General features: G+C 46.6%; 1 protein-coding gene and 1 long non-coding RNA gene across 3 annotated transcripts in view; one reads left to right on the top strand and one right to left on the bottom strand.

Moving 5' to 3' along the window:
• The window catches only part of Antxr1 (anthrax toxin receptor 1), a 201,957-nt gene that overhangs the window by 40,274 nt on the left and 137,239 nt on the right, over positions 1–24,444 (top strand). For both annotated transcript variants that reach the window (NM_054041.2, XM_006506564.2), the window contains exons 4-8: positions 6,697–6,778; positions 7,351–7,384; positions 8,456–8,535; positions 11,214–11,282; positions 12,769–12,849. In NM_054041.2, the coding sequence (NP_473382.1) occupies positions 6,697–6,778; positions 7,351–7,384; positions 8,456–8,535; positions 11,214–11,282; positions 12,769–12,849 (346 nt within the window). The remainder of the gene's footprint in view (positions 1–6,696; positions 6,779–7,350; positions 7,385–8,455; positions 8,536–11,213; positions 11,283–12,768; positions 12,850–24,444) is intronic.
• Positions 10,083–12,771, bottom strand: Gm34170. The gene is made up of 2 exons (XR_377809.2): positions 12,530–12,771; positions 10,083–10,523 (listed from the first exon to the last, which is right to left on the bottom strand). It is a non-coding gene; the product is annotated as a predicted gene, 34170 (long non-coding RNA).

Genomic DNA, 24,444 nt, shown 5'->3' with positions numbered 1-24,444 from the left:
ACTCCAGGTAGGAAAACAAACAAACAAAACAACAACCAGGATCTGGGACATTCTCAGAAGGCTGGAAGACCACATGCTGTCCCCCAAGCCTACAACACTTCAAGATGCCAAACCCAGAGTTCAGAGCCCTGGGTATTGTGTTTGCTGATGTCTTCCAGGCTAAAGCAAGTCACAGAGTCAAGTGCAAAGCAGTATGGAAAGGGACATCAGAGCAGGGGGACCGGAGGGTGGGACATCATCAGAGCAGCCTTCTACACATATGACTCACAAGAGATGCATGAAATAGATCATAGCCATAGGCTAAGGGAAGGAAGAGAAAATATGCATCGTGCAAATATTAATCACAAAACTTGAGATGGCTATATAAATGTTACACAATGTAGACTCTCCAATAAAAACTGTTTATTAGGCAAAGTCCAAAGATTATGTCGAAGGTGAGCTACGGATAAAGAAAACAGAAGAAAGAAAGCTAGTTAATGTTGCCAGCTGACTCATAATGAAAACCCAAGAGTCAGTTGTGGGACACAGCTAGGGCCAGTGTGTGGGAGACAGCAAGGACCAGGGAGTGGGAGGAGTTAGGAAACAGCCAAGGCACCTCTGAGGAAGAGAAGGGTAAAGGAGGCAACAGCTATAACTGGGCTGTTTACGCTACGAAGCTCAAAAGGAAGCGCCTGCCAAATTCAAAGTAAGTAGGAAAAAAAAAAACAAGAGCCATTTCTGAGCTGAGAATTTTAGAAGAGTGATGATAAACTTTCGGGAAGATTGGTTTATGAAAGTGAAGAGAAAATGCAAGTTACAGGTATTGTCGGGAATGGAAAGAAGATCTTGCTGTAGAGGTAAAAAAAAAAAAAAAAAAGACAAAGGAGCATTGGTCTTTCCTAGAAATCAACTCAGTAAGAGACTGGAGAAGCTTTTCTTTCTCTCTCTCTCTTTTTTTTCAAGTATCACAATGTTTATTGATAGATACAAGTATATAAAATCAGGGCATGAGCATGACTTGATAAATAAAGTAGACTTAATTTCAATACTATGGTATGAGGGATCAATTCAAATTCTCACCATTTGTTTCAGACCCAACTAGATAGGGGCCCACTTGGGGGGCTTGCTGATATGTTTGGCAAATGCCAGGTAGTGGAATTGGTGCTGGTCCAGGAGTTATCAGGATAGGCTTTTCACCAACAATGGGATGTCACCATTCAAAACAGCTCTTCCACGGAGAAGCTTCCCTCGAGCAAGCACCTCATCTTTCATCATCTCTGCCAAGCCTAGACAGGAGCCTGGAGAAGCCACCATCTTGTGGGCAATAAGCAAATCGCCACCGCTCATTTTAGAACATGATGGTGCTAAAGTGACAGCAGACCTGTGTGGGTCCATTTGTCATGCTGCAGCCACGGGCCACCTGGAAGTGCCGAGAGCGTTGCAGTGTGATGAACAGCTCTGTGTGGTTACTGTGGAAGTCAAGGCCCCAGAGCCAACAGCTACAAGACATCTGGGGACAGTCCAAATCCACAGCCACCCCTTCACAGAGAGCTGCGACATTGACAGTGCAGACCTCATGTTGGATTATCTCTAGGTGGTGGAGGTCATTTTTACAGAACAGCAAAAATAAAACGGATGTTGTGTAACCCTGAGGAGGTTTGCCCAGGGGATACGTGGGATGTGCACCTTGACACGCTCGCCTGTGCTGTTCCTTCATGGCTTTCGTCAGCAGACATCACCAGAGTGCCACAGCACGACTACGACCCCATTCTCAAGTCCACAGAGCACTGTGACTGATCCTTCCCACCCATCAGCCCAGAGATCCCCCACTCTGCCGCTGCGTGGATTTGCTAGAGAATAATGTAGCGGCGTATGAACGAGTGATTCATCTATCAGCTTCCTGCGCTACACCCATTAAGTGTCATGTGTTGCAAAAGGAAAAAAATAGGCGTGGCCTGAAAACCCCCAGTTCCTAAGAAGGAACGCTGGCAGACAGAGAAACCACCAAAGAAAATGGGACATTTTAATAACAGCCTCTTGTGTAGGATTCCTGGCCACTCGTTTCCCAGGAAGTTAATGTTGCACTCACAGTCGAATTTCTGGAGAGGTTATCACCCTGGAAAAGGTCCTACTCCCCACTCCTCGGGTTTCTAAGACAACATAAGGACTCACCCTTGAGCAATTGGTGACCCAGTGTCAGAACAGACCCACAATTCCCAGGCCACCTTTTCTTTTCAGATGTCTAGAGATTGTGGGGACTTAGAAAAGGAGCAGGGAGTGTTGAGACAGGCAACAAAACATGTGACCAGTTTAAAAAAAACTGGTGGATCAGGGAAAAGTAGAGACAGAGGGAGGGAGGGAAGGAAGGATGAAGGGAGGGAGAGAAGGAGAGAGGAAGGGAGATACTGAGAACACTGGCTCAAGAAAACCTTTGTAAAGGAAAAGAAATAGGCTGAGAAGAAAAATACCGCCATTCCCATACTTTATTTGGTAGAAGGAAAACCTGCCAAGGAACTGTTTCCATATTCCCAACATGCTATTTTTTTTAAAGCTTTCTTTTTTAAGCTTCGTGTTAGCATAATATTCTGGTTTTAGTGCTACCCGGAATATTCCAGACTTCACTATTCTGAACCGAAGAAGAAGGCTGTTCACTTGTCCATTAGCATCCAATAAGTTTCAAAGACTGAGTTCCACCTTGCATGTAACACATCTTAGCCATACGTCCCCTCTAGTGTTTTCTCTGACCTTCCCACTCCTCCCCCTTCGCCCCCTCCCACAGCCCTAAGAGCCACCTTGTCTTTTAGTATTCCGTGTTCTTCTCCTCCGCCTTCCACACAGGAGCAGACACACGCCATCTTTACCTTCCTCAGCTTGGCTCATCTCACTTACGTTACCATCTCTTTCTATCCATTTTCTTGATCATGACATCTGTTCTTTATGATGTGTTTGCACACATGTGCCTCATCTTCTCCATACATCCATCTCTCGGTGGACATCTGGACAGCTCCCCTCTCCTGAAGGTCATGCACAGTACAGCCATAAGCTTGGCTGTGCCCGCATTCCATGGCATGGTGACTGGATTCCTTCAGGTGTTACCTGAGAGTGGAATAGCTTTTGAGTTGTGTGAGAAACCTTGTACCAATTTCTACAGTGGCTTTACTGTCTAAAGTCCCACAGCAGTGGAGAAGGGCTCCTCTTTCCCCACATCCTGGCTGGCATTTGTCATTTTTTTAGTGAGACAGAATCTTCCGGTGGCCTAGGAAGACATTGTTTCAGGCATGTCTTGGCCTTCAGTAGTTCTTCGTTTGTAAAATTCATTTGCTTGTTTGTTGATTGGATTACTTCTTCTTTGTTTTTATATTTTTTCTTTACAGTCTAGATATTAATCTCCTGTCAGGTGACTCCCTAGCCAAAGTCTTCCCCTGTTAGGCTATCTCTTTGCTCAGTTGCTTCCTTTGCTATAAAGATTTTTAGTTTGATATGATCCCATTAGCCTGTTCTTGTTATTATTTCCTGAGATGCTGGAGCCCATTGTCTTGCTTATATGCTAAGGGATTTTCGCCTCTTTGTAATTTTAGTTTTAGGTATTATGAGTGAGCCAGTGACCCATCTTGGATTGATTTGTGTACCTGACAGAGGTGGGGATCAAATGCTATCCTTCTACATGTGCATGCATTTCCCAGCTTCCTTTGTGATAAGAACTCTATTGCCGGTGTATTTTTAAAGACTTGTTTTAATTATGTGCATGGGGGGTGCACATGAGTGCAGGTGTCCTCAGAGGCCAGAAGAGGGAGTTAGATTCTAATAAGTTGAAGTTATAGGTGATTGTGAGCTGCCTGATATCAGTGTTAAGAACCAAACTCTAAACTCTTAGCCAATGTCACTTTTCTCCAGCCCTTCAATATATTTTGTTTGTTTATTTGTTTGTTTGTTTTTTAAACACAGTCAAGGATCAGGTGGTTGTAGCAGTGAAGGTTTATTTTTTGAATCTTCTACTGTATTCTATTGGTCTACCTGTCTGTATTAGTCACTATGGCTTTGTAGTATAGTTTGAGGTCAAGTACCATAGTGCCCCAGGATTCTCCCCACACTCCCAGCACATTTTCTGTTTGGGTATTTTAGAACTGTAAACATCCAATCTAATTTTCAGAAAATAGTCTTTTTTCCCCATGGCTGCCCCTCCTCCCAGCTATTTGAAGGATCCTGAAGATGTTATCTCAGTATGCTCAGGAACAGACTCTTGATTTCCTGCCTCTGTTGCTGGGAACTCATGAACTGCCAATCTTTAGGACAGAGCTCTGCCAGGTGGCCACTGGTCCTTACCCCATCCCGAGGGAACACTGCTCTCATCTCTTATCTCTCTTACCAAAGCATGACCTCCTTCTTTCCTTCTCGTCAAACAACCAAACAACACCATTGAAATGTCACCTTTTGGAGGGGATGCTGACATATTGGAGGTGGTGGATTACAGCACAGAGAATGGCTTCTACCACAAGGCCCACATCTGTCCTAGGGATGGAGGGTGGCCAGGCCCACTGAAGCCTGGCCTTCCTCTACATGGTCCAAGTGAGGCTCATCTCTTCCAGAGATCACTGGCAGGAGGGATACCTGTTCATCCCCCAACCACTTCACAAGACTTTGTTAGATGCCTGTTATTTTCTAGTCACAAGACCTACAAGACATAGCAGGGACCCAAACAGGCCTGGACCAGAAATGGGTCGGTCTATACGGGTTGCTAATGCAGACGGTCTGTCAAAGCCAGGAGCTCAAGAAGACCAGTGACACTGAGGCAGGGCCAGTGGAGACAGGTGAAAGATGAGGTTCGACAGGAAGGCCGTAGTCACACTTGTAGGTCTCGCAAAGCCACTGGGTGGGGGAGGGTCCCTCAGGTGTAATGACTTGTTATGGGAGGGTCCTAAGCAGAAGCAAGAGTGGTATGTTTTGATCTTCATGTTAAGACTCTGGCAGCCTCATGCAGAGGGAGTGAGAGTGGAGGCAGAGGGGCAGGTATTGTCTCAGTGGCTTCTGCAAGGTCAGGTGGTGGTGAGGCCCCTAGTGCTGCTGGGTGGGTGTGAGTCCATTTCTAGATATTTTTGGAGGTAAACCAACACAGTTTGCTAAGGAGTCAGGCCACAATCCATGGAGGCTTAAACGTTTTGAGGACACCTTGGGCAGCTGGGCTCTGATGAAAGCGTCAGATAATAGTCTGCACCTTTCCCAAAGGTTGATTGACACAGCGTTGAGTAGCAGCCCGAGAGTAGCAACAGTGGGCACCTGTGTCGGGACCTTTCATCAAGCCACTTTATAAAATGTTCTGACAGCCTGATCATCTACCCTCCTCAGCCCCACCCAGGCCTCCTGCCGCATCACTTCTCATGCAGGATTCGTGTTTTTCATTAGAATTCCTACCCAAACAATTGCTAGGATGAGCAGGTGGTGTTTTATGCATTGGATCATCCATCCAAGAGAAAGCTTATCAGTGCAGCTCATAGGAGGATTTTTAGGGTCGAATCCTACCCTTGCCACTGGCTAGTTGTGAGGCCTTGGACAGGTTCCCTGGGCTTTTTTGTGATTCGGTGTCCTTAGTAGTGGAACCAAAGAGCCGCCAGAAGGCTGGAGTGTTCCTGTTCTCAGCAAAACCACGTGTGCCTGCGTGCGTGCGTGCATGCGCGCGTGCGTGCGTGCGTGCGTGCGTGCGTGCGCGAGACTCATCTTTGACTTCCAGTCTCTGAGGGGTAGACACTCGCCCTCTTTGAACCCAAGGTGTTTCTCTTTGATGCAGAAGCAATAGCACCCACACTGAGGGCTTATTGGGAGGTGAAATCAGGACCTTTAAGCAGAACTTGGTGTGTTAGGTTTGCTAGGAATAATGTTAGCGTCTCCACTGACTCGAAGGCTCTTTCCTCCTAGTTTAAATTGTACCTTTCCACCTCTGCCATGAAACTGAAGCAGAAGGAAGGCCATCCTGACCCCTCTCACAGGCTTGTGGTTTACAAATGAGATTAGGGCTCTCAGAAGTTTTGGCACGGTACAGTGCTGCTGCAGAGATAGGAACGTAAGTGGGCGTCTTACCCCACCCCCCACCCCCCAGACAGTAGTTAGCAAGACTCCATGTGGCCCTGATGCCACTCCAGGTCTCTCCTATCCTCTGTGCCACTTCCTTTTCCTGCCTCCACCATGACTAAACAGAGGAAGACACATAGCTGTCGGCCACTCCTGTGTCTATGGGATGTATGGACCCTACGTGCTCTTTTTTACTTTCGAAGCCGACGGCGCAGTTTCCTTCGGCACCATTTGCTGGGATGCCTCCCAGCCGAATCCTCAAGATGGCCTTTCTCTGGCTTCTCCTGGTTTCTTGGTGCTCATCACTCTCTGGATGAAGCCCTTTGTGTGTTCACCTGGGTGGCTGTGTGTCTCAATAGGAGCAAGAACATCTTAAGGTTCACTTCCAATGTAGAAAGAAAGCTTGGTCCGTGTTACCAAAGAGGAAAATCTCAAAAGCAAATGGAGGTTCCTGTGAAAGGTTCCTCATGGTTGAAATCTCACTTATCCTGCTCCAGCTGTGGCTGAGCCTAGCGGGAGACTTTTCCCTCTGGCGGTTCTGGGGAGCAATCGGAGCAATCCAGCATATTCGTGGAAAGCAAACTGGGGCATATGGCTGTCAACAGCAAGGTGAAAATACTCCCATGAGGCTAACAAGATACTTTTGGGTTTCAGGGAACAGATCCGACAAGGCCTAGAAGAGCTCCAGAAAGTTCTGCCAGGAGGAGACACTTACATGCACGAAGGATTCGAGAGGGTAATTTTGGGACAGTTCTAAACTCTCGAATATAAAGCATCACGCTGGGATACCCACGTAGAGATAGCTGATGATCTAACGGGTGCGTTAGGGGAAGAGAGCACAGTTCCCCCCATGCACTCACCAACAACTACATTCAAAAGAACTAAGGGAATAGAAAAAGGCTGCTTCTCCTTAACCGACACTCATGAAGAGTTCATTAGCCAGTGTGTAGATGTCCCTCACAAATGGTGCCACACACAAGGCCCCTCAGTTCCCAAAATGATCTTCATGGTTGCCAGCCTCAATGGCTGGGGTAGAATTTCAGTACCTTTGACTTTAAGGAAAATCTTTCCAAGACTCCGAAGAAGATCTCCACCCGTGTCAGCAATTAGCCGACTTAGCTATGATAGTCACTTTACCGGATCTCAGCCCTGGCATGTGGAGTGAAACCTGGGCAAGTCACATTAAAAGTCAGACAGCCCTGGCTGCTTGCGAACACCAGCTCCTCGGGCCATATGCATGCTGCTGGGCTGGCAAGCGGCGCGGTGTAGCTTACGGTCGCTCTAATGGCATCTCCGTGTGTTTTTCAGGCCAGTGAGCAGATTTACTATGAGAACAGTCAAGGTAAGATTGGCATGAAGCTACCTTATGAAGTGCCTCATATCGTACTGTTCATGTGCAACGTGGTCCATAAGTCCTGTGCATTCGCTTATCACGAAGAAGGGAAATGAGGGAATGCCTGAGAAGATGGCTTATATCAAGTCAAACTCTACCATGCTGTGCCAGGAAACGTTATATAAAAAAAAAAAAAACAATTAAGATCTCAATATGGTTGCAGGCTGCAATTCCCAGGAATAGTTTGGCATGGTGAATTCAGTAAGTTAATAAATACTTGGATGGGTTGGTAAGGACTTGGGTTTTTGTGTCAGATTTAATTATCTTGTCTCTCTCTGAGCTCCTGGGGTTGGATCTGATATTTAGATCAAGTTTGGCTTAAAGTTCCCTTCACTTAAATATAAATGCATAGAGTATGCTTAATAAAGCCTTAGAAAGAGAAATGTAATAGTTGCCATCATTTTGGGGTTTTTATTAGCCCCCCTCCCCCCTCATGGAGAGCATTCCAGTATGTCCCATGGATCTCTTCGGTGAGATTCCTTATAACTGTGGGGACTTTCCTCCTAATGCCACTTCCTGCTTGGTTGTAATTCAACTGCAACAAATAGGAAAGGCTGAGCGAAATCAATTTTAAGTACTGTTACTGGAAGTCTAAACAATATTGGAAGCAGCCCAGTAGATTTTTCCAACAGCTGTAATACTTCTGGTCAGCTTGCAGATTCGGAATAATATTATGTCTTGGCATATTGTCGTCCAAGTGTGGTATATGATGTGGCCAGCTGTGACATTCAAGGAGGACCAGGACAGACTAAGCATAGAATGGGCCCCAGGCCTCCTGACCATCACTGGAACTGACTCAGCTCCCGTGTCATCAGACAGACCTATCTGTCGACATGAAGCTGGGGAACCCAGTAGTCAGAGCTTTCTTCCTGCTGGAGTTTCTTCCACACACAAAACAAGACTGATGGCCACCATATCCACTTTCAGTGACTGGGCTCATAAAGAGATAAACTCTCAGGTGTGAGGAGGGTATTCCTGTCGGTTCAGGATGACTGACAGGGTCTTTGCTGTTTCGAGCAGGATACAGGACGGCGAGCGTCATCATCGCGTTGACGGATGGGGAGCTGCACGAGGACCTCTTCTTCTACTCAGAGAGGGAGGTGAGTGGCAGCCACTGGGTCTCAGGGAGGAAACGGGACCTAGCCCTCAGCTCAGAGCTAGAGTGTGTAGTATGTGCATGGCGTTTGTGTGAAGACCAGGACCCCCCTCTGTATTCAGACAAAACCGATAGTCGTTGTTGGTAAAAAACCTGAATGAAAGTGTTACATATGTAAAAATAATCATAATAATTCACTTTTAAAGTCAATTTTCGTGTCTTACACATGGAAAACAGTTTCCTCCTTTCAAAAAGGTCTAAGATGCACTATCAAAGGCACTATATTACTGTAGCAGGTTAAAAATGTCATGCATGCATTTCAAACAATAAATGGGTTTTTTGGGGTTTTTTTTTTGGTTTTTTGTTTTGTTTTGTTTTGTTTTTTGTACCAATTTTTTCCCTTTTCCCTCATATTTTCTGCTAAAGCCATAGAGGAGAGAGAGCTTTCTGTGATGCACAAGAGCCAATCTGCCAGGGTAACATTCAGATGCTCAGTCCAGGAAACCTATGAGCAGGCACCGGGTGGAGCACTCTCCAGTCCTCGGTAGTGCTCCTTCACTTTCCTTTTCTAAGGTTTTTTTTTTTCCCCCACTGTGTTTTAAAAATATTTTACAAAAGCATCTGTTTATTTTCTGTGTATAAATATCTTGCCCACATATATGTATTGCACCATGGTGCCTGTAGCAGTCCAAAGAGGATGCCAGATCCCTACAAAATAGAGTTATGGATGGCTGTGTGCCACCATGTGAGTGAGGGCGCCCTCAAAGGCCAACAGCGTCAAATACCCTTAGAGCTGGAGTCACAGTTGGCTGTTAGTCGTTGCCTGATGTGGGCGCTGGGAATCAACCCAGGGTCCTCTGAAAGAGCACTGCATGCTCTCAACTGCCCAGCCATCTCTCCAGCTCTCCCACAGCCTTTTCTTTATGCTTTCAAGCATTACTCCCCAAGACAAGGGCCGCCCAAAGGCCTCTCTCCCTCACTGAAGAACCACTGGCAGTTGATGGCTATTTGGAAAGAGATGGTCATTTTTTTTCAGAGGTGTGGTCACTGGTATGTGACCATAGATATATTGAAGCCTCCTTACAGACGTGGGCTCGCTCAGACTCAGGTAGAAATTTATACAGAAGGAAACAGATATGAAGTGGGGGTGGGGTGGGTACTGGAAGACATTAATGGCAGTAGTACAGTTCCCTGGCTCTTTTGACCCCTGTTTGGTTTAAACTGAACTCCATCCACAAGTGTGAAGTAGTGCATTTGCTCATTCCGAGCTTGTACTGGCGTGCAGTAGAGACACACAAGAGAGCAAGGCACAGCTGCTGGGCTCTCCCATGAAATGCTTTCCTTGTTTCTCTCTCCCATGAGCACATGCCTGGCATGGGAAACACAAACTAACATGACAGATGCCCTAAGCATCTGCAAAGCAATACGTTCCTGTACTCTAAACTTAAAACTATGCAGTGGAATGTGAGGCGGCTTATTTAGGCACCAAATAACTGTCAGATCAAGTGAAAAAAGGGCCTAATAAGGAAAGAACTGAAATCAAACAAATGATGAGTTGAAAGCAGACGTTAGCTGGGAGTGATTTTAGGTATATGGCACGTACAGACTTGGAAAGAGCTCGGTGGGCTGATGCCAACAGGGGAAAGGTTCCCAGAGAAGACAGAAAGAACACGAACTCCCCTCCCTTCTCTGTGACACCCCCACAAAGCTTAGCTGGAGGAGAGGAGTCCCAGACTTGATTTAGATGAGGTTGGCTGGACCGTGTCGCATTTCATTCTGAATGCAACAGGAACTATTTCCACCGTAAAGAAGAAGAGACATGCTCTGTCCCTTCTAGAAGTCAGTGTGAGAAACAAATGGGTTGAGCTTCTCACAAAGGGAGACGTTATAATCCAAGCCAGTATGCACACATTGGGCGTCGGATGCTTATGTTCCTCATCTGTTGAGCACCAGCTCCATGTGTTCCTGTGCTCAGGAGAGAATACAGGAAATCTGGAAAACAAATGCCAGAGCAAATCAAAGTACCTTTCATAAATCAAATAGAACACTAAGCCAAAACCTGGAGATTTTTCAGTTTGTTGCCAAGTCAGTGATTAATGACAAGAAGATGCTGGCTACTGCTCAGATATGAACGTACCACTAAACCACTTTACTCTGTGGCTGTGAGAAAGGTCTGGTTCATAAACGATGTTGACTTTAGAAACATCACAATATCGGTGAGCTCTGCACAGATGACCACAGTTAATTCCCCGAGCACTTTACAGAGTGAAGTCAAACATCCTCACAGGGATATGTGGTGCCAACAGCCACATTCATTTGTAATACTTTGTTGCCATCCCAAGCATGCAAAAAAAAGGTATGCCAATAAAACCTACTTCAGCCTGGACATGTGATGGGGTTTATCTGCCCCAGTCACCCCCCTTCCTCCCACATCTTCTAGGGCTGTCCCTCAAGTCAGCTTTGGCGGGACACCCTAAAGTGACCACCGCCCTCTGGTCCACATGCTTTACATTAGCCCTTGATGGAGTGAGTCCAGGCTCCTTGGGCTCTAGCTTACTCCTTTTCGGTGTCACCTGCCACACAGTAGGTGCTCAGGAAACACCCCACGGTTGATGGCAGTCTCTATCGAGAGGACGGCTGCCTCTATGGTTCCCTTTAATATCCTTTGTCTCCTCCACACAGGCTAACCGATCCCGAGACCTTGGTGCGATTGTTTACTGCGTTGGCGTGAAGGATTTCAATGAAACTCAGGTATGAACCTGGCTCTCCTTCTGTTTGGAAATGGGCTGCCTGGGAAGGATGAACACAGAGCACTCAGCATAGCAGGCACCTGCAGAATACACAGCCCTTAAGTAGGGTGTTTCTCTAGGAAGCTCAGTAAGAAGATGTTTCTGACCATGTGAAGAATTTGGCATCTTTTTCTGAGGTTTCTGGGGTCTTAATACAGACCACCCAGGACACACCTCTCTTGTTTAACTTTCTAGGTAACATTAAGTCACCATGGTGTTATCACGGCTCTCAATTCACTTAGAACACTCTCTAAAAACTTCAGTTTGACAAGTACAACTTTCTTTTTCAAGTGACAGGTTTTCTTTGCTCCTTAAAAATGTAATGCATTTTCAATACCAAAACGTAAGAATAGCTGGAGATGTGTGCCCAGATACAGAAAGCTGCTGACGTCCCGAATAAGAGCTCTTCCATGTGGCTCGGGACCATGGCACAGTATCCTCAGTGATGAGGTAGTTAAGTGAGCAACAGGATTGCAAAGCAATGAGAATACTCCTGCCCACTTTAAAAACAAAAACAAACAAAAAAACAAGCAAACATACGTATCCAACTGTCAATAAGGATTAATTAGAAATACTTAAGTAAGCTGTGAGTGGTGGCTCACACCTTTAATCCCAGCACTCGGGAGGCAGAGGCAGGTGGATTTCTGAGTTCCAGGACAGCCTGGTCTACAAAGTGAGTTTCAGGACAGCCAGGGCTATACAGAGAAATCCTGTCTTGAAAAACCAAAAAGAAAAAGAAAAAAGAAAAAAAAAAAGAAATACATAAGTAGAGGTCAGTTGTGAGCAGGCCTTGTTTTTCTTTCATTTTAACTCTTATAGTTCCCTAAATTTTTAAAGAATTAGCATGTTACTTTTACAATCAGTAAAAACAACAAAAAAACAAATTTAAAACTGTCATGGCCTCTGTGGTCCCAGAGCCATGAATGTTGGGGGCCCCTGGTCAGCTGTTCCTTGTTCTCTGTTTCTGGCTTCATGAGCCCAACAAAGCAATGGGCCTGCCCTTGGCTGGTGTGAAAGGTGGGGATCCCTCTCATCACCTGGCGCAACAGGGGCCTCAGTCTGGTTCTGGAGTTGCTCTGAGAGATCTGGAGTCCGTTTGATTCAGATAAATTTACCCGCAGATATTTGTGCAAGAAACAAGTCAGTGGTCCCCAAATCTACAAATGGCATCACCCCAAGTTGTGTGTTCATCCAGCTAGGCAGTCTTACCTCTGCCCCTACAAAAGAAAAGATTCCAAGAAATGCAGGAGCTGACACCTCCTCAGTCTGCTCCTGGAGTCCCTGGTTGGCTCCTTACTGCTGAGGGCGACTGAACCTGCTGAAGGCTCCAGGTTCCTCCGGGTGCAGAACATTGGTGCCCCCAACCCGTGCAGCACATAGTAACTTTCAGAAGTCTTCCAAGTTCATGCCTGACACATCTCTGCACGTGTTTGTGTTTCTGTCTCCAGTTGGCTCGGATTGCAGACAGTAAGGACCACGTGTTTCCTGTGAACGACGGCTTCCAGGCTCTCCAAGGCATTATCCACTCAGTGAGTACAGACTTCTTCTGAAAGGCTGATCTGCAGTTAAGAACAACCTTTCTCCCTCCAAACATCCCCTCCCCGCCCCTCTGCTGTTTTTCTGCTTGAGAGAACATTCCTTAACATATCTCTGCGTCTACTATGTCCTAAGTCTTCCTTCAGCCTTTCAATCACGTTTCTTTTCTCCCTCCTGTGCCAACTCTATCCTCCAAGTGGAACAGGACCCCTGGCAGTAAGCCAAGCCCAGTCAGCTTCTGTTCTCAGAGTCTGCACTTGACTGACTCTCAGCCTACCCAGCCGGGACTAAACATAGCTGCCCACAAGCCAAGACAACACCTTTGTTGTAACAAGCACCTACCTAATAAGTTACAAGTTAAATAATTACATAGTAACAATTACACAGAGTTACACATACCATACAAGTCAGCCCTGAGATCATTTCTAAGACAACCTACTGCCATCAGCCAAGGTGGATCCCGAAGCCCTAGCACCCAGAACTGATGTGTGTAAGCAGAGGCTTTCAGAATTCTGAAAACCAGGCTTATTTCATGCTGGGAGTGCCTGTCTTAAATATGTTCACACTTCACTAAAAAGTAGAAAGAACTGGGAAAATAGAGAAGTAGGAGATCCAGTGATTAGTCCACGAGGGGGGACTGATGATGGGCCAACAGGATGGCTCAGTAGGTGAAGGTGGTTGCTGAGTTCAGTTCCCAGAGAGCCCACATGGTGGAAGCAGAACCCATTCCCTCTAACTGTCCTCTTAACTCTGGGTGCATGTATGAAACTTTCTGGGGTCAGTGTGGCATTCTTGGTAACATAAGAACCAAAACTCAAGTACTTTGTGAAACAGCTACCTCCTACTGCAGAATATTACCGGCAGGATTCGGAACCGCTCTTAGATCCTCTGGAAGCTGTGTTGGGAGGGGCCAACCAGATTCCTAAAAGACCCTGAAGGAGGTGGGTGGCACAGGGGAGAGGGAGCCTGATTTCAGCCTCCTTTCCAGAGGCTGGAGAAGAGCAGAGTTTATCCAGGGGTGGTGATGGTAGTGCTGCCTGTGGGCGAGTTGTAGTGCTGCCTGTGGGTGGCTTCGGAGCTGATGGAGGATAAGCCAGCACCTGGGCCTGGAACAAACTGGCAAAAGCATTGAAGGGTAACTGTACCTGCAGGCAGCGGGTGGTACACCGAAGCACTTGTTTTAATCTTACTTTATTATTATTATTTTTATTTATTTATTATATGTAAACACACTAGCTGTCTTCAGACACACAAGAAGAGGGCATCCGATCTCGTTACAGATGGTTGTGAACCACCATGTGGTTGCTGGGATTTGAACTCAGTAACTCTGGAAGAGCAGTCAGTGCTCTTAACTGCTGAGCCATCTCACCAGCCCCCTTAATCTTATTTAAATTAACACATAAATTAACACATTTCTGGGGCCTAACGTAATATGGCCAACTCTATTTTCTGAGTTCTAACCAAGCCCAACCCTGCTTAGCTTCTGAGATCACAGGAGATCGGGCAAACTCAATGTGGAATAGCTGTAGACATATGATGTCTCAGTGCATATACACAGCTGTAGACAATGTAACATCTCAGTACATACACACAGCTGTAGACAATGTAACATCTCAGTACATACACACAGCTGCAGACATATGATGTCTCAGTGCATATACACAGCTGTAGACAATGTAACATCTCAGTACATACACACAGCTGTAGACAATGTAACATCTCAGCACATTCACAGCTGTAGACAGTATGATGGCTCAGTGCATACACAATGGTAGAGCGTGTGATATCACAGTACATTTATACAATGTACACTGATTAAACCAGGGTAATTTGCATCCCCATTGCCATATCAATTTTTTGTGTTTCAAGTCTTGAGCTTTTCTAAGCCATGTACACAGGACACATGTACACATGTAGAGACACCAGAGATGGTGACCCAATCACACACTCACACCAGGACAGCTTCTGAACAGGGTCAGATTCTTTTTTCTGTTGAAGCCCCCAGGAGCCACATGCCCTGGGTCCTTCCTGGGATATTTCAACATTAACGACTCGCCCAAGCTCAATGTGAGCCAGGATGTTTGTAAAACTACCCCCACCCCCAAACTGAAATAACTCCAAGGATATGTTACAAGCTCTAGCAGGACAGCATCCCCCAAAAGGAAAAAAAAAATAATCGCAGACTTTGGTCTCCAAACATTAACGGAATAGTGGCATTCTTATGAGCTTTTATCTGGGAGTTACATTGGTTTTGATCCTCCCAGGGCTGGAACCCCGTGTTTATGGCGGTGGTTAACTGGTTTGCTCTTTCTCTAAAGAGATGAGTATGGTGGGGCTCATCCTTCTCAAGTCAGACGGAGATAATTACGGCCTAAGAGCTGGCTGGCTGTTTTTAAGAGATGGGTTCTGTCTCCTTTCCAGTATCAGAAGCAAAGGCCATCATTCTCTCCCTACCCACGGCTCCCATCCGAGGCTCCCACTCCTGCCCATTCCCATCCCTGCCCCGTGACTGGTTATCTTCTTGTAATAAACTAGGGCTGGACTTAATTATCTAAACTAAGAATGCTAAGCAGATTCTGATGACTCAAACAGGTCACAGGGGTTTCTGCAGTTTTGAGCCTCAAATAAAAGTGCAAGGGTTAATACTGATCCACTGAGCAAATGCTCACTGGGAGGCTGGGGAGGTGGCTCACAGTGGCTTGCCCTGGATTTGTGAGGCCCTGGGTTCTGTCCCCAGCATTACCTACCACCAAAAAATGAGAAGAAAATGTTGATGGGAAGCCTCCTGTTGTAGACACTGACCATTCAGTTACAAGTGAAGCAGGAAGTGACCCTGTCTCAGTAAAGCAGAAAGTCTATCGGAGAGACCCATAAAAGACAAATGATATATGAAGTTAAGCTGTACAAATGGTAGAGAGGAATAGCCTATTCCTCAGGTGAATGCTGAAGGGGACGGCAGTGATCCAGGACCTGGAAGACGAAATGCAGCTGTCCTTGAAGTTCAGGTTTGGCACTGCAGAGTGTGTGGTCCTGAGACAGTGCCTGGTAAAATGAATGAACCAGATGTAAGGCAGAACTTGGCGAATGAGAAGGAGAAGTAGGCTGCATTGAAGGCCTTGATGTTTGCTCTAAGACAGCGATGTGCATAGTCTGGAAATAGAGCAGCCATCCTCAGGGCTTAGGAAATGAAGCCATGGTGGCCGGCATCTTACCAGCAAGCCCCTGGAAGATGAATAGCTACTTAGAACCAGAGTGACAAGGTGTGTGCCTGTATGAGGAGGAAGAAGTATTGGCTATTGAGCTTCCTGGGTGAGGGAGAAGCTTTACAGCTGCTCTCTGAAGAAGCATCTATTATCCTGAGTCCCAGGGCAGGATAGAGATTGCAGGCAGGTTGGATAAACTGGCATACCTGACACTTTCGGTGACGGCCAGGGAACTAGAGATCAGCAGTGTTGGTAGAAACCCACATTTTCCATCTGGGGAGGTAGAAGGAGAGCGTAGACACTGTATGCTTGGGAGCTCCTTGCCCAGGGAGCAATCTCCCTGGGTCCTCTGCTTCCTGCCCCCATGCCCGTTTTGACCATTTCAACATCCCTTAAGCCTCCCAGTACTTAAAAGAAGTACTTACCTGCCAGAGTTACAAAGACTGTTGTGTTCTTCTGAGGACAAAGAGGCCAGAAAGCGAGCAGTTGGAGCAAACTTTCTTTAACAAATGTCCCTTTGGCCTATTCAATATTACTCCACTTTAAAACCCCATCACCGCCACATAGTATATATTTTGTTGCCATTCGCTGGTGAGGAAGCCGATGCCCAGAGTGCTAGGAGAGGGGAGCCCACAGTTCTTCCTCTCTGTGTGTTTTTGAGGAAATAAAAATAAAAGCCACTCTGTGCAGTCACTGGGCTGAGCATGCCATCAAACCCTCACCAGAACCATTCGATAAATTAGACGTTGTGTGGTTGGAAAGGTTTGGAAAACTGGCCAGGACCATACAGGGCAGCAAGTGAGATTCAGGCGATGCTGTCGTGTCTGCTCAGGAGACTGATCCCAGAGCTCTGCTGAGCAGTGTAAGCCTGAAACAGAGGGAGACTCTGAGGTCCAAATTCAGAAGTCTCTACGCAGTTCACATGGTTACAGCAAAGGCGACAGAATCCAATGCTTGGATCCAATGCTTGGTGCACTGGCTGGGTGGGGAGTCCTTTGCCTCTTACCACTCGGTCAGAAGCGTTTCCACAGGATAGCTGGTGTTCAGTGGCTCATGACAAGGGGACAATTTGTCAATTAGACTCAGACTTCATGGTCCTTTGGGCAGACATTCCTCCTAAGCTATTATTTCTTCCATCCGAGTTTTAGCCAGCCAAGGCTCTGTGCCAAGGTCAGGCATAGTCGGATAGTGTGGCTGAAGATGTAAGTAAGCTATTGCTTCTTTTCCATGTGTTTAAAAGTCTCAAGATGATAAAACAACCCTCACATCCTGAATGGCAGAGGAGGCCAGGCAGGCAGAAAAGAAAGCCTCACTCACACCTAGGCCGGGCTCGCCCACCCTCTCAGGACCCTTGCAGCATCCCCACCTGTTACTGCAGAATATGGGAAAACATTTTAAAGAAAGTGCCCACTCTTATGCCTTCTCTCGTTGTGGTTCATTGGGAATTTCCTCTGACCACCGCTAGAATTTACCACCAACTCTCCAGTGAAACCTCCACACAATGATCCCACCATGCTCCTGGGCCTGCTTTGCCTTTTGCAAAGTGCTCGGGGCAGTGGGGCCAGAAAACCCATGAAAGCTAAAGCCAGAGAACTGAAATAGGTTGGCAGCTTTGATTCTTGACCCTTGTCCCCAGCTGTCCCTACTTACTGCAGTTGAGGGCAGTGTCTGGAAGCCGAAGCAGGTTATGGGAAGGGGAGGCCAGCTATTGGCTCCCTGCCATCTGCTCCACAAAGGGTTCGCCTTCTCCAGTAGATGCTTAAGAGGAGGCCTGGCTTCCTGTTAATTGGAGCATGAGTCAGCACACACAGCCTCTGTGTGTTTGATCAACAAGACATGAGTGTTGAGCAAACACTGGCAGGACCTCTTTTAGGAAATCTGTAGGATCAGCAAACTGGGGACCTATCTGCCCCACGAATACATTTGAATTGATTTTTTTTCCTGTGTTGGTTTCTCCCTTCTGTTTGTAAGAAGGCAGAAGAGGTGTAACTCCCAAATCTAGCCTGGACCCTAGCACACTCAGACAAAGAGCAGTGTCTGACTTCCAGGCTTGACTCTTACCCACTCTTGCAAGCCTCCATATGGGAACTGCTGAAGGTTTCTCTCAGTCAGAGCCCACCTCACAGCCCCGCTTTAACGGAGCCAAAACCTCCTTCCAGCATGCGAGTGAGCGAGCGTCTCGGCAACAGTAGCCCTTTCCTTAAGCCAGCTCATTGCTCATCTTCAGAATGGCTTCCCTTCTGGGGCCCCATCCAGCTCCTACCGCCCCTTGTAGCATGAGCTCTCCCCTCCCAGAACTCCAGTGGCAGCCATTCTGGGAACCTCTCTTGGATGTCTTCCTTACCATAGCCAGCTCTCTCCCTCCACAGATGCTAAGTTGTGCAACCCCAGAGGCTGCCCATCTGTCCTGTTTCTGGCACCGTGTCTTACATATTTACCCATTACAAAGCTGCCCAGTTGACTGTGCAGCATTCATGACCCATGGAAGACCCACACTGAACAACAGATGGGCATTTTGTGGCTGAGCAGAGAGTATTCTCGATCCCCTACCCTCTCTTCCAATCTTGCAGCTATAAAAGACAAGAGATGACATTCTCAGCTCTGTTCATACTGGCAGGCTGGAAGACTAAATAAAAATAGAATCAAACTGTAGTTACTGGAGTAGAGCAGAGAGTCTTCTCTAAGAGATCACTTGCCTCTGCCATCATTAATGACACTGAGGCTTTGCGGACTTTGGGACCAGGCATCTCTCCTGGTATTGTTCTCATTCTGCTTTCAAAAGCCCCAGGTCATACAGATGTCCAAAGCCGCAGAGGCTGCAGGAGCTGCCTCAGCAAGTCACAGCTCCCATCCTGGCCTCCACAGCTCTCTCCTCTCTCTAGGAAAGAGCAGCCACGATTTCATAGGAAAATGCTTTCTGAGAAGTAAGCTTGTTGTACTAGTGGGGTGCTTCAATGGGGGGAGGGGGCAGTCGAACAGGTTCTGCCTGCTGAGCACACTGGGATCCAGTGGCCACAGCCATCTGAGCTCCCCCGCTGAAAACATGGTGGGAACATGATTCAGTGGGAAAGCAGAGTGTCCTTGTTACAAAGAATGACATCCAGGCTGGAGATATGGCTCCAAACTTCCACATGTCTTAAGCTTATGCTTGCTTATTTGGTAGATTGTATCAGAGCACATAAAATCACTGAGTCCCAGGAAGATGCATGTAAAATATTCAGGTCTGACATGGACCGTGGCCCTTTTCTGCTGCTGACAGATGTGCGATCATTGGTCTATAGTGTGCAGTAGAATTTAATTAGGAAGGGTGTCTGGCTTTGTTGATATTTAGTTTAAAAATTACAGACTAAATCATTGGAGCTCATAAGATGTTCTAGGAAACATTAATGAGCCAGTTTCATGGCCCAGGTTAGTTGGCCTTGTAGTTAGAAGGTCCAGGGATTATACAAATATGGAAAAGAGAGCCCATGAATAGGTGGCTGGATTAAGGGCACACAGAAAGTATTCCTTGGATCCTTTCTTTTTTAAAATCTAACAAATGTTTAGTGCCTACTATGTGCCAGGTTAGTCTTTGAGAATACAAAAGAGGGTAAGAATAGAGCCAGTCTTTACCCATGAAATCTTTATAACCTGAAAGTAACAGCCTATTAAAAACAAGTGTACTTTCCTAGTGTGCCCATGACGGATGGATAGCAGCCGATCTGAGTTGTGGGTAGGCACAGGTTTCTTCCCTGCTCTGGTCACCTGGACTCAGTGGCAGGGATTACTCTACATCTAGAGAGCAGCAGGGGAGACAAAGTGAAAGAAAATTGGCAGGTTTCTGTTTTGGAGAAAGACTCAGACAGCCAATGGGCAGCTGTCCTCCTCTGGATCCACCCGCTTCAAGCCCCAGGTGACTCAAAATCAGATTGTTCCCTTACAACAAATAAGATGTCAAAGAACATGCTCTGGGGGACTTCCTGGGAGTGTGCGAACACAGAAGCCTCTGTGCTGTGCTGGGATGGAAGGGACTGGCCTGTTCTCAGCGTACAAAGCACTTCGACAGAAATAAGTATGGGTTGACGGTTTATTGGTGAAAGAACAATTTAAAAAGAACAAAAACAATTTTGCTAGGAAGGGTTAACGACTGCAAATAGAGTTTTGTTTTTAAAGATTCTTGAGAAGTCTCTACATAAACTGAGAAGTTTACAATAAAATGGCATTTGATTTTTTTTTTTTTTAGAATTAAAAACACTTCGTGTGTAGCCTGGCAGATTCCCAGTGGGTTCCAGCGCGGGTGTAGGAAGTCAACTCTTGGAACTGTGAAGCCGTTTTTTTTCACCCGCCATTTCTCCTGCTTCCTCAGTAATCCAAGGTTCTCCAGAGGGACCACCCCAGAACAATGCACTGCCCACCCCTGTTTTGCTTAATTGGATTTTTAAATTTTATCTTATGCGTTTGACTTTTCTGCCTGTAGGTATGTATGTGTATCACATGCATGCAGTGCCTGCAGAGACCACAAGAGGGCATAGTCTTCTCTTGGAACTGGAGTTACTGACAGAGAGTTGTGAGCTGTCATGTGGGTGCTGGGAACTGAACCCAGGTCCTCTAGAAGGGCAGCCAGTGTTCTTCACTGCTGAGCCATTTCCTCAGCCTCACGTTGCATCTGTTTAGGCTTTCATGGATTCACCTATTTTTTTTTTAATTTGAAATATTTCGCACATTGGCAAGAACATTGTATTAATTTTAGTTAAGAAAATGCTAAATGTGAGGTCAGTGGCAGGTGATGGGCCAGAAAGAAGCACGTGTGCTTGGACACCGCCACCATTCTGGACACTGCAGCACGGGCAGAAGCTCACCTAGTGTTGAATGAGATCGTCCCCTGGCATCCATTGCCAGCACCACTAAAGCACCTGTCTTGGTGTATCTCCGTGAATCACACTTGCTGCCTCATCGGCTAAGGAGTTAATTGACTGTGGGTTAACATATGTCTGGTTCTGTCTACAAGACAAAAATCCCTGTAGTTTTCCTTGATCTCACTCTCCCTTCCCTTCTGTTAAATTATCAGAAGGCAGCTGTAGAGAGATAGGAGGCAGAAGAGACTCTTGGTCTAACCTTAGATGGGACCCTGCTTATTCACGATGAGAGGGCAACTTCGTCACCCTTTGTGAGTGACAGACAAAATACCTACAGAGGAAGATGGGCTGCAGGCCCATATAGGGGTGGGACCAACTTAGTAGTCCACAAAGAAAGTTGGGAAATGTAGTCTTTCAGCAGGAAACAGTCAGTTTCTAATACAATATAAATTTTATCACCTGAGTCTAATTGATTTTACAAGCTTAATATCTCCGTGTCTGGTATTTCATCTGACCCCATACAGCCCTCTGCATCAAAGATCTTACAGTGTTATACAATAGAGAAAGCAGAGGTGCTGAGGTTTGCTAAGCTGCCCAGGTTCACAGGACCAGGAAGAGGTGGGGCTGAGAGCTCAGCCAGAAGCCACGCAGAATCCACATCCACCTTCCTGTCCCAAGTCCAGGCTCTTGACACAGCTCTGCTGGTCGAGGCTGCCTGAGGCCAGGCACTGTGCTGTGCTCTGCCTGCCTGACTAGGCTTGATCCTCCCAGCTATGCCAGAGCTTCAGGGGGCTATGGTCACCTCATTTCTCCTGATAGGGAAAGGAGATTCTGAGAGATTATGCAGCATGCCCAGGGCCACAGTGGTGGCCATATTAACCCCAGCAGTTTCTACAGTCCTCATTATTGATAAGTTTTATAAAACTCTGTATGATGGGTGGGAGGGGGTGCCTTAGTGGGCCCATGCTGAGTGAGGCATCCCCCTGAGGTATCAGCCATATGACCGTCCTTGTATTAAAGTAAGTCTATTTGTGACCTGGGGGGGGGGGGTCTGGAGAAGGGAGTAAAGGCAGAGAAAGAAAGGGACAGAGAAGGACAGAAAGAGAGAGGAGAGAGAAAGAGAGAAAGAGGCTAGCTGGGAACCTGTGGGGAGAGAGGAAGAAGATGCAAAGGGGAAAGGGAGAGAGACAGAGGCAGGCAGAAGCCAGAACAGTCCTTATATGCCCGGCTCCTGGCTCCTGGCTCCTACCTGGCCATTGCTAGGTAACTGTTGAGGGGAGCCAAGCAGAAATGCTAACAACTATTACTCAACATTTTAAACTGCTTTCCAAAACCGGGATTCAAAAAGTTCAAAGAACCAAGGACCATGGGCCAAAACCCAACTCCTCACTTAAGATTATCTAAAGCACACGGTGATGTGAGCCCCATCTCTAATCTAGAACAATGGTCCCTTGTCCCACCTCTGACATCACCCCGACCTGTGTGAATCTCTTCCTTTCCATCCAGTGCTTCAACTGCAGTGTACGCATAAGTGACAGAGCAATGAAACCACCAAACCGCACTGCTCCATGGAGAAAGAGGCTGATTGTAAATATGATAAGTACGTGGCTGTCTCTCCAGTGGTAGAGAGGGAGTAGCCAGAAGCATCTAGAAAAGCCTATAGCTACCATGGTTACCTCTTGGGAACTCGAATGCCAATCTTTGAGGAGCAGAGAGAAAAGGGAAGCAGAGGAGCTGGCACAGTGAAGAAGGGGAGGCAGGAAGAGCCAGGAAGCTAGCTGGGGGACTTTGCTATGCAAAACAGGTCCCTGTTAGTAGGGACCCAGCTGCCCCATTCATCCAGGTAGAAGGGATAAGGACAGTGACTCTTGGCAGAAACCAGTTTCCTGGTTTCCCAGAGATGCTGTGTGTGACCTTTTATATCTATCTGCCAACAATCCTTGTGTGTTCAGCATGAGTTGAGCCCAAAACTGTCATAGTTAGTGGCACTGCCGCTTTGGGGAAATTTGAACCTAACAATATATCCATATCTCCTCCATGGCTACTACTGCCTTTGCAGGGAGGGACCCTCTAGATCCTGCCTTGAGCCTCTCCAGTCTCTAAACTGATCTGCTCTTGGCTGCCATTCAGGCAGACTGATGACAATATAGTCTGGGCTGCTGATAACCCAGGGGTCGCCCCACCCCCAAGACCTCCCATACCATTAAGACTTCCCTACTTTTTGAAGCCAGACATTTCAATCTAGCAGGAGGTATAGTCCCAGACAAGCCCTGTCTACCTCCCCTCCCCGCCCCCCAATGAATCTTACTCTACAGGAAGTTATGGTCTCTTCCAGATGTTTTACATTAAGGTTGGGAAAGTTGTGTTTTACTTGATTGAATCACAGCCCTTGGCTGTCATTTTTTGGCCCTTTATATGCTCTTTACAGTTGTCAGCTAATTGCAGACACACTACAAGAAAATAATACAGGGTGTGTTTATTATGACAGACCCTGTTAGTGTGCCTGTAGTCAAAACGTCACTGAAATTTCCTTTACCAAATTCTAGCTACATGTCAGGACTGGTTCAGAAATGTTGATAGAAACTCAGGACCTTACATGAGCGGACATGTCATGTGCTTGCCTTGGGAAATGGAAAAAAAGACAAACCCAATGGCTCAGCTTAATTCTTGTGCTGTTTTGAAATCTTCAGTTGCAGACGATTAAGTGATTGAGGAGCCTTTCTGGAGGAAATCTGAGGAATTTTCCCAAAACATCGAAACACAGCTCTGTGTTGTCCGGCTGCTGCTGTCTCCTGATTCTGAATTAGTTCCATCTCTTTAAAGGTGGTCTGCTTGGAGAACTGTCCCTAAGAACATGTAAAGTAACCCATGAGGTCCAAGAGCCAACAAGAAGTATATGGTGGGGGAGGGTAGCCAGCCATCTTCCCTCTAGAGGTCAGTGCCACCTGAGGAAGACAGCGTCTTGTCCTAGGATGCTACTAAAGGCCTAAGTAGATGGACCATAGGATGAGGGAGCATGGAGAAGCCTCATGCCTCTTCCTCAGATGGATCCTTGGGGTTGTCCCCGATGTCAAGTCAGACTGATGACACAGGGGATTAGGAGCTCAGGGATAGGTATGTGGAGACTTCTGACTCCAATAAAGATGCACAAGAGAGATGTGACATCCAGAACATCCCATAGTCACTGCCATTGAAACAGGGTTTAGCAGGAGTGAGACTCTGAGGCCACACCTGTGTGGGGTGAGTGAAGTATCCGATTAAGCTAAATAAACCTGGGGGACCACACCACGCAAGCGCAGATTCAAGATGAATCTAACAACAAGTAGGGCCATGGGAAAACAGATTACAAAAATTCCATAAAGCTGTTTTACAAGAAGAGCCAAATAAATGTGCATTCTTAAACGAAGGGGTTGGGAAATGACTCGTTTGGAAAATTGCTTGCCTGAAGAGCCGAGTTCTAGCCCGAGAACACAAGTTTAAAAAAAATAGGTAAATAATCTCAGCCCTAAGGAGACAGAGACAAGAAGACTGGGGGCTAGGCAGCCAGTCT

The sequence above is a fragment of the Mus musculus genome, chromosome 6 (genome assembly GCF_000001635.26).
Source record: "Mus musculus strain C57BL/6J chromosome 6, GRCm38.p6 C57BL/6J".
Lineage (NCBI taxonomy): Eukaryota > Metazoa > Chordata > Mammalia > Rodentia > Muridae > Mus > Mus musculus.
Note: the sequence above shows the minus strand (reverse complement) of the source record. Positions and strands in the feature narration are given on the sequence as shown.